The sequence below is a fragment of the Heterocephalus glaber genome, unplaced genomic scaffold, assembly GCF_053883595.1.
Source record: "Heterocephalus glaber isolate CG9 unplaced genomic scaffold, H.glaber_assembly_v1.0 deba00000768, whole genome shotgun sequence".
Lineage (NCBI taxonomy): Eukaryota > Metazoa > Chordata > Mammalia > Rodentia > Bathyergidae > Heterocephalus > Heterocephalus glaber.
In genome coordinates, this window is record NW_028258162.1 from 9,279,239 (window position 1) to 9,288,443 (window position 9,205).

Genomic DNA, 9,205 nt, shown 5'->3' on the forward strand with positions numbered 1-9,205 from the left:
CGGGATCATGACTATATAGCAGCATCTACTTGTGGCACATGAAAACTGATGGTAGACAGGTGTACATGGTGTGATCAAAGTATACAGTAAATATTTAAAGTTTAAAAATTATTACAATAAAAGACACATTGATATTAACCCCCCTCAAAACACTTCCCTGCTAGGTGTGGCAGTGCACACCTGTATTCCCAGCACCCAGGAGGCTGAGGCAGGAGGATCAACCATGAGTTCAAGGCCAGCCTGGGCTACACAGGGAGACCTTGTCTCAAAACAAAACAATACTGCACTTCCCTATCACTCTGAACACACTTATTCCATCATTGTCGCCATTTTAGGAAGCGGTTTTGGAAGTCCTCTTTTCTGCATGTCTCTATCAAATGTGATCAAAAATATAGTGAATGCTGCTGCCCAGTGCCAACCAACAGAAAGGCAGTCTCCTAACAACACTGCAGTGTGTCCTCACCCACCTGATGCACAGGATCTGGCAGTGCCTGACCTCTGATTCTTCTCTGTAGTCAAAATGACGAGAAAGGTCAATGTTCTGAATCGATTCAGGACAGGAAGGCAGCCGGGACAAAGCAACTAAAGATGCAGAGCCAACTGAAGGGGCTGTTGGGAGGCCAGGCCTGGCTGAGGGGTGCAGGTCACAGGGCATGTGACCAGAAGAGTGTGCTCTTCACCTCCGCCCTTTCCTCTTTCTCCCTTGCCCTCTCTGCTTCCAGTTGCCATGAGGTGGGCAGCTTTCCTCTACCATGCCCCTTTGCTGTGCTTCTGCCTTGGAGCCAGCCAACCACACCCAGAATAAATCCTTCCTCCTTTAAACTGTCTCGGGTACACGGAAACCTGACAACTAGGCACACACTGGGTGTTCAGTGAACATTACTTAGGATTATTTATTTTACTTTTGAGAAAGGGTCTTGATATAGACAGGGTCTCTCTATGTAGTTCGGGCTGGCCTTGAACTCACTAAGGGCCCCAGACTGGCCTTGAACTTGAGGCAGTTCTCCTACTTCAGCCTCCCAAATGCTAGAACTATAGGTTTGCACCACCACCCCTAGATGATTACTTTGCTTTTTGTTTTGGGTTTTGGGGGTTTTTTGGTACTGGGGATCGAACTCAGGATGGTGCCGTGCCATTGAGCTAAATCCCCAGCCCCGATTACCTTGTTTTTAACAGTATTTTCTTGTTTCAGAATCCTAGCTTCTGAAAGGTTAAGGACAGCTCACTGACAAGTGCTTAATACGCAAAACACAGACAACCAACAACTCAGGGGCAAAATCTAATTTCCCTTTTCTAGTTAGCCATGGGGGCTACCAGCTCCCAATAAGTAGTCGCTAGAATTTGAAAAGATGGTTGGTCGTTTAACTTCTCTGGAAGTAATTTGCCTAGCAGGTTGGAGTCACCTGAGTGAGTCAAGGGCAACTTGAAAGCGCAGGTTAGCGTTAGAAGACCTGGTTAGGAATCCTGGCTTCTTCAGGCTGAGACTCCGCCAAAACTCGTTTTTTATTCCTCCGTCACCCATCCATCCATCCATTCTTTCATTCAGCAAATACTGATGAGCTGTTATGTGCTAGCCACTGTGGCTGGGGATAGAAACTCAAGGGAGAACAAGGCAGTGTTCCCACTCACGGATCTCATATCCTGGGTAGGGCACACCCTAACCCCATCTTTAAAACGGTGCATCGGCCTCTAACTCCAATTTGAATGTTTAGTGCCAGTAAGTTTAGTATTCGATCAAAGCTCAGAATACAGCAAAATCTCCTGACTATCAAGTGAATAGTCTGGCTACCTTTTACGAAGGGAGTCACCCTAAGTGTTTTCTGTTTTCACCCCGGCCCAGCACGGAGGCTGTGCCCTCTTTATCGCCTGTGCCCGACGCTTAGCACCCGCACCAATATTCCAAACACCCGAGGTGGCCGAGGTAGACTGAGAGGCCGCCTTCCTTCCGCCCAAGCATTTCCGAGTTGACATGAATTGGGGGTGCAGGAAAGCTGGTTTCCACTTGGCAGGGCAGATTCTGGATAGGAGAGGCCCTAAACTTCGGAACCAAGTGTTATGCCCAGATCGCGAAGTCCCCAAAACCACCAGGAAGCCGATTCCTATGTAAGCACACGAGGGCCGTTTATTCAAGCTCGAGCAGGGGCTCCCAACCGTCACCGACGCAGCGGATCAGAATTGAGAGCCCCGAATTTCAAATTAGCGGGGTTTTTATTGTGGTTACAGCAAGGTTTGGAGATTTTTCACTTAGCAGTTACATGATTGGTTGGCATTTAGCAAGCATGAAGTGTATATTCTTGATTGGCTAGGCCCATCGGGGGTTTGAGGGGCGGTTACACGTAGGTTTTACAGGGTAAAAGAGGGACAAAGGTTAGTGGTCGACTGTCACTTACTGATGGTCAGCACATTGACAGATTGTTCTATAGATAGTGGACCCGGAACGCTCATTTCCTGGGCAAACAGATGGTTGAGTAATCCACTTAGGAACTTTGCTTCGTTACAGAGTGTGTCTTTTGTCCCAGAGCAAGCACATTTTAACCATTAATTTGTGAGGACAATAGAGACTAGGGGAATAGTGGATTTTAGCAAAATGGAGTCGCTTTGGTCTCACACAAGGAGCTGGAAAGGGCGGTGGCCAATGCAAGCAGGAACAGTTTAAACCGCGCCCCGTCCTCCAGCCCTAGCCCGGAAGCTTTCTTAGAAATGCACGTTTTCCAAGTATTAATGCTCGCCCAGCTGCGCCCACCCCGCCAGCACGCCAAGCACAGCCAAGAGCAGCTCCGCCCGGGAACCCGGCTCAGGTAGGGACAGTGCTCCGCAGAAGTCATGTGGGCAGCAGCCCGGAATCCGAGACTGCGCATGCTCCTAAACCTCAGCGCGCACCCCTTCCGCCCGGCCGCCGCGGGCCACGCCCTTGACGTCCGCCGGCGGGGCGGGGCCCGGGGGGCGGGGCGAGCCTCGCACTTGAATGGGGCGCTTCCACGAGCCGCACATTCCGGCGGGGGTCACGTGACGCGCCGCGCGGCCTGAGGTAAACAAGCGCGGTCCCGCCCCCCCCCCCCCCCCCCCCGCACGTCTGCTCGCTGGCGGGACGCGCTCAGTGGCGGGGGCGGCCTCTCGGACGGTGCCGGGCGCCACGGGCCGGAGCGGAGCGGCGGGCGGGCGCCCCGGGCCTGGGCCGAGCGCGTGCCCCGCCCCCGGCGCGCCCTGTGGCGCAGCAGGAATTGGGCGCGGCGCCGGCGCTATTCTCGGCTCCTGACGCGCCCGCGGCCGGGTCAGCGCTGTCCGGGCGCCGGCTCCGCGCCCTCGCCGGCCGGCCGGAGGGTGTGTCCGCGGGCTCGCCGCGCCTATAAGGGCCGAGCGGCGGCCGCGCCATGCAGCTCTACAGCAGCGTGTGCGCCCACTACCCCGCTGGGGCCCCGGGGCCCACGGCCGCTCCCGCGCCGCCCGCTGCCGCCTTCAAGGTCTCGCTGCCGCCGCCTGGGGCTGCCGGCGCCGCGCCCGAGCCCGAGCCCGCCGAGCGCCCCCCCGCCGCCGCCGCCGAGCCGCGCGATCCCGCCGCGCCCGCCCAGATGCCCGCCTTCTGCTTCGAGGTGGCGCCCGGGGCCGCAGCCCCGCCGGCCGCCCGCAAGCCGCCACTGCAGCCGCACTACGCCGCTCCGCCGCCGCTCGCCGTGCGGGCCCTGGGCGCCGAGCGCCTGGTGCTACGCGCGCCCGAGCCCGGCCCCGGCCCCGCCGCCCCGCGCAGGGGCTCCTCCGCCTGGCTGCTGGGGGAGCTGCTGCGGCCCGACGGCCCCGAGCCCGGCTCCGACGCGGCGCGCGAGGGCCCCGACGGGAACGTCCGACTGAGCGAGCACCGCCAGGCCCTGGCCGCCGCTAATCCCCGCGGCCCCGAGCCCGGCCCAGCGTCCTGGGCCGAGGAGCCGCGGCCCGAGCGGGCCTCCCGCGGCTGGGACCGGGGCGGCGATCGCAGCGACCCCGCCGGCTCTCAGGCCGCGCGGCGCCCGGACCCGGAGCCCGAGGCGCCCGCCGCCCGGAGCAGCGAGGCGGCGCCGGCCAGGTCGGACCCGCGCGACGAGAAGCTGGCCCTGTACCTGGCCGAGGTGGAGCGGCAGGACAGGTACCTGCGGCAGAGGAGTAAGTACCGCTTCCACATCATCCCCGACGGCAACTGCCTGTACCGAGCGGTCAGCAAAGCCGTGTACGGGGACCAGAGCCTGCACCGGGAGCTGCGGGAGCAGACGGTGCACTACATCGCCGACCACCTCGACCACTTCAACCCCCTGATCGAGGGCGACGTGGGGGAGTTCATCGTGGCCGCCGCCCAGGACGGGGCATGGGCCGGATACCCCGAGTTGCTGGCCATGGGGCAGATGCTGAATGTGAACATCCACTTAACGACTGGCGGGAGGTTGGAGAGCCCCACGGTGTCCACTATGAGCCACTACCTGGGCCCGGAGGATTCCTTGAGGCCCAGCATTTGGCTCAGCTGGCTCAGCAATGGACACTACGACGCGGTTTTCGATCACTCCTGTCCCAACCCGGAGTATGACAGTTGGTGCAAACAAACCCAGGTGCAAAGAAAGCGGGATGAGGAACTTGCCAAATCCATGGCCATTTCGCTCTCCAAAATGTACATCGAACAAAATGCATGCTCTTGAACTGTGTGAAAACCTTAACCCCTTGGGGGATTGCATAGGTAACTTGTGTTTGGAAAACCACAGGAACTCTAATCAGGGTAACAGCACTTTTAAACTTCCTAGTAGATTTCTCTGTGGGTGTGATGCCTTAATCATTTCTTTGAATGTTTTTGCAGAGCTGAAGGTTGCTGGGCACCTAAGTGATGTTTCCTGATAGCTTTGGGTGATCCTACTGCCATTTATAATTTGCTGTATAAAATGAGCACTACTTAAATTTGCAAGCTGATTTCTCACAGTATAATAAATTTGTTCATTCCTGGTAGCCTATTTTCTATAAAAATGTATTTTTGCACATTTTTAAAAATTGGTGTACCTTCGTCTACGACGTGACCCATTTTGACACAGCTTTCAAGCATAAATCCAGAGAAGTGCTTTCTATGAAATTCATTATTTGGAGCAGTTTTGTGATTGAGTAGTTATTTTATGTTGGAATTTGAATTTCACAATTCTTAGATAATTTTTTCAAGTGGATATTGATGTACTCATGTTACCAGATGATTGGCCCATTCCACTTTGGTGAAACAGATTTGTGGTTTTGGAAGTTGTTACTCTTCTCAAAATGGATAGTCTTGAAATACTTAAAGGCATGAATGTGGGAAGACTCTTTAAGGGATAGTACCAGGTCTTACTTGAATGAAAGTCTGATATTTGCTGATGACAGAATGACAGTTCTGTGCTGTGGTTGATGTTTAGAGTCTGGTGCTCTTGTTTTTATTTACATTTGTCATTTTGTTATGAAAGAATTTTAACCTGCTGTAAAATCTTCTGACGAGAGAAGTCTCTTGCTTTATATAGCTTCTTGAATTCAACTAAGAGATTTAAAAACTGATAGCATAAATGCCTAGAACCATCCCTGGCATTTTTATAGCAGGAGAATATTGTCTTAGTATTCTGTTCCTTTAAAATTCTTTGGTAAGGCAAAGTAGGATTGCCTCTATTATGTAAATACATCTGTAAACAGAGCTTGTATGGTTTGCTGGGTCAAACAGTATTTCTAATCTAAAAATCTTATCTCATTTCCACTTTAACTACTTTTAGTCATATTTATTAAGTAATGAGTTTGTACTTTTTTATTTTGTAACGTTTTGTGATTTTTTTTTTTTGTACAATACTGTATTTGTAAAATAGCAGTTCTCAGCTGATGGAATGAATAAAATGCACACTTTTACAACTGCCTTTGGGTGAAGTGGTTTTTAGATTCTATCTGTAGGAACCATTCTTAAATGTATTATGCAAGTTTTTTTCATGTGTAAAGATGCCACAGAATTATGAGAGGTTTCCTAAATTCTCACATGAACAGGATAGGCCAGTCATTTGTAATTTCAAAGGATAAGTCACAATGAAATATAACTTAAAGGTGGAGTGACTCAAGAAATTGCTCTCATTTCTAACTATAATTTCATCTAAAATTAAAGCAGTACCTATGGGCTAATGAAGAGGGACATGCAAGTTTTGTATTTCATGTAGCCCGTGTCTAGTGCAGTGTCATACTCTGGCGTTCCTCTCAGCATGGATTTTAGTGTTTTAAAGAGAAATCAAAGCAGTCCTTTAGTTTTTTACTTAGTCTGGGCCTCTTGAGACCATGAGTCATTTTAAGATGTGTTACCAGATCAGTTGGAAAGTGTGTGTTACGATTTGAAGTGTCCTTGCTAAAGTTGTAGTGTGGAAACTCCCTTCCCACTGCCATCTATTACCAGGTGAGGCCTTTGGGGCAGTGACTGAGTCCAGAGTGCTCTGTCTTAGGTAGGGGTGGGAGAGGACCAGCCTGGCTCTCGGTTCTGCCAGGAAGATACCTCCAGGGCTCCATCTAAGAAGCTGATGTTTACCACATAGGACTAGGACACCGGCTGGCCCCTTCATTGATTTCATGGATTATTTATTATAAATTACCACCTCAGGTACTTTGGTTACAGCAGCAGGGAGGCTTCAGAAATCACATTCATTCATGTACAGTAAAAACTAGTTGATGACTTAGACGTGGTTATGGACAAACTACTGAGCTTGCGTTCACTGTTAGCCATGTGTTTGGAAGGATGCCCTGGGTTATAAAGAAAAGACAATTTGTGAAAAGCTTAAACGTCAACTGTGAATCTCTGGATTTTCAGTAAAGGTTTGCTCCATGCCTTCACTAATTTGGGAAGAAAGAAATTCTTTTATTTACATTACCAGGCTACTCCTCCCCTTTATTTAGAGATGCTTTATTTGAAGGTGCTCACAGTTTACACAAGAATGAATAGAGTGAGTTAGATATAAACTTCTGTAAGCCTTTTGATTTAAATAGGTTCTGTGCATACTGTTTCATTTTCACATTAGATTCCCAAGTCCTTGATTTTGATTCAGAAGTGTCATGTAAAATAAAATGAATTCTAAGATCATATAACACAACACCATGTCTTCTTAGTTGTCTGGCTTTGTAGGTTTGTTGATGTCTTTATGGTTTATTTTTTGTTGTTTTTTGAAGAGGAACTGCAGGGTTTGTCACTCCTTTATACCTAATACTTATTCTTTACAACCGTACAGTTTTACATGTTACCAGGAGTTGACCTGGATTACTAAAGGCTTCAGCAGTTGAAGAGGTGAAAATGTGGTAAGCGCTTATTTACTTTTAGCAAACATTTATTAAACAGATTGATTCCTGCAGTGGCTCTTATAAAATGGCCAAGAGACTCAGCTGTATGACAGAGACACTTGTGCTGTGAATTTACTCCCTGTGAAATATAATGAGGCAAGGGTAAGGTTTATAAGCAAACCCAGCTGATGTTTTCAGGTAAATTAGGGAGAAAATCATACTATTAACTTGAGAATTTTATTAAAGTGGTACACAGATTAAGAACTATGAGCTGAGCCTGGTAACACAGTCCTCTAATCCCAACATTCTGGGAGGCTGAGGCAGGAGGATTGCAAGCTCCAGCCCAGCCTGGACACTCCCTGATTTAGTGGGACCCTGTCACAAAAACAAAAAAATAGAAAAGGGCTAGGGATGTAGCTCAGTGTGAATGGCCTTGGTTCAATCCCTGACACTGCAAGCAAGGCAAAGCAAAACAACCAAAAAAACCATGATGCAAATAACTAATGTGACTATTTGATTTTTGATTACCATTTAAAAGTTAAAATGGTGTAAACTTCCCACATGTTGACAAGAACCTAATGATTGAACTCTTTGTTCATTTTCTACAAAATAACAGACTCCTTATATATTTTGTTTTTTAAGACAAAGTCTTCCTGTGTAGTCCAGACTGATTGAACTCAGATCGTCCTGCCTCAGCTCCCTGAGTCCTGGGATTAGGGGTGTGTGCCACCATACCTGGTATTCATTTTACGATGTTTAATTGGATTGTTAAATAACTGTTGGTAAGTGTCACAAAGAAAGCCACATGGGATGCTTTCATTACGTTTTTAAAACCTGTAGTTGGGATACTGAATTGTGGCAGTATTGTCACAAAGTACAGAGCTTTTCTCAGAAGCCACATTTTACGGCAGAGAGGAAATATCTTAGAGTGTTTTGAACATCAGAGTCGGTCAGCCTCAGCTTGGCTATGCAGTATTATGGTGGAACATTTGCTGCTTACTTTTTGTACAGAAAAATAAAAACGATCTCGAGTTATTCTCATTGCTTTAGTTACATTTTTTATGTGTCTTTTCTCTTTTCCTAATAGCTGAACTCTTAAAATTTTACATGATATTCAGTGCACTTATACGGAGGAAAAACATTAGAGAAGAGAAATAGCTTTTATTTTAAAATGTATTTTATTATTGCTGTAGTGGAGATTGAATCCAGGGTCTTGGCACAGAGCTACATCCTTAGCCATGTAACATGTTTAAAAATTTTGTGGCAGGGTGGCATACATTCACTCCTTTGGCCAGGTTGGGTCCCACTTCTGGTTCCCCCTCCTCCAGAGTTCTGGGATTACAGACGTGCATGGCCATGCCTGGTTGAAAAAGAGCTTTTAAACCTGTAGACATCTGATAATCTGGTATGTAGCTGCTGTGGTTGGGCATGGCTCCCTAAAACTGGTGTATTGACAACTTAACACCCAAAGTCATATGTTACTGGTGTTTGTATTTTTAAAAATTTCATTATATTTTTATTTTTTAATAGTGAATGTTTGCCATACATAATAGTTACATTCACTTGGGAGAATTGGAGCATGCATGAGACATAGACTGATCATTTTTGATGCTTTACCTCCCTCCCAACCTTCCCACCATCCCTTTCCCAGGCTTCTAAATGTTTGCCTATTTTACTCTCTCCTTTATTTTACTCTTTTATTTATCTGTGTTTTAGATTTCTCATGTCGGAGAAATCATGCAATATTTAACTTCCGTGTCTGACTTGTTTCACGTAACATGTTGATGGTACTTGAAGATGGCCCTTTGAGAGGGGATGGTAACACTCATGGACCAGGGGGTTATGAAAGCAAGCTCCCTGGCACCCCAGTCTGACTTGGCATGTCATGCCCTCTGCCATATTATGATGCAGCAAGAAGACCCGCCCTCCCAGGACACTG

The 9,205-nt window shown here is 48.4% G+C and overlaps 1 protein-coding gene across 1 annotated transcript; it reads left to right on the top strand.

Moving 5' to 3' along the window:
• The first annotated feature begins 3,080 nt into the window (after positions 1–3,080).
• On the top strand, positions 3,081–5,873 carry Otud1 (OTU deubiquitinase 1). Its single transcript, XM_004859915.2, has one exon. The coding sequence runs from the start codon at positions 3,372–3,374 to the stop codon at positions 4,656–4,658; it is 1,287 nt and encodes a 428-aa protein (XP_004859972.2). The 5' UTR covers positions 3,081–3,371; the 3' UTR covers positions 4,659–5,873.
• Positions 5,874–9,205: the final 3,332 nt, after the last annotated feature.

What these genes read in the sequence shown, in the direction of transcription:
- Otud1 (XM_004859915.2), top strand. Translation starts at nt 3,372, where the DNA reads ATGCAGCTCTACAGCAGCGTGTGCGCCCACTACCCCGCTGGGGCCCCG.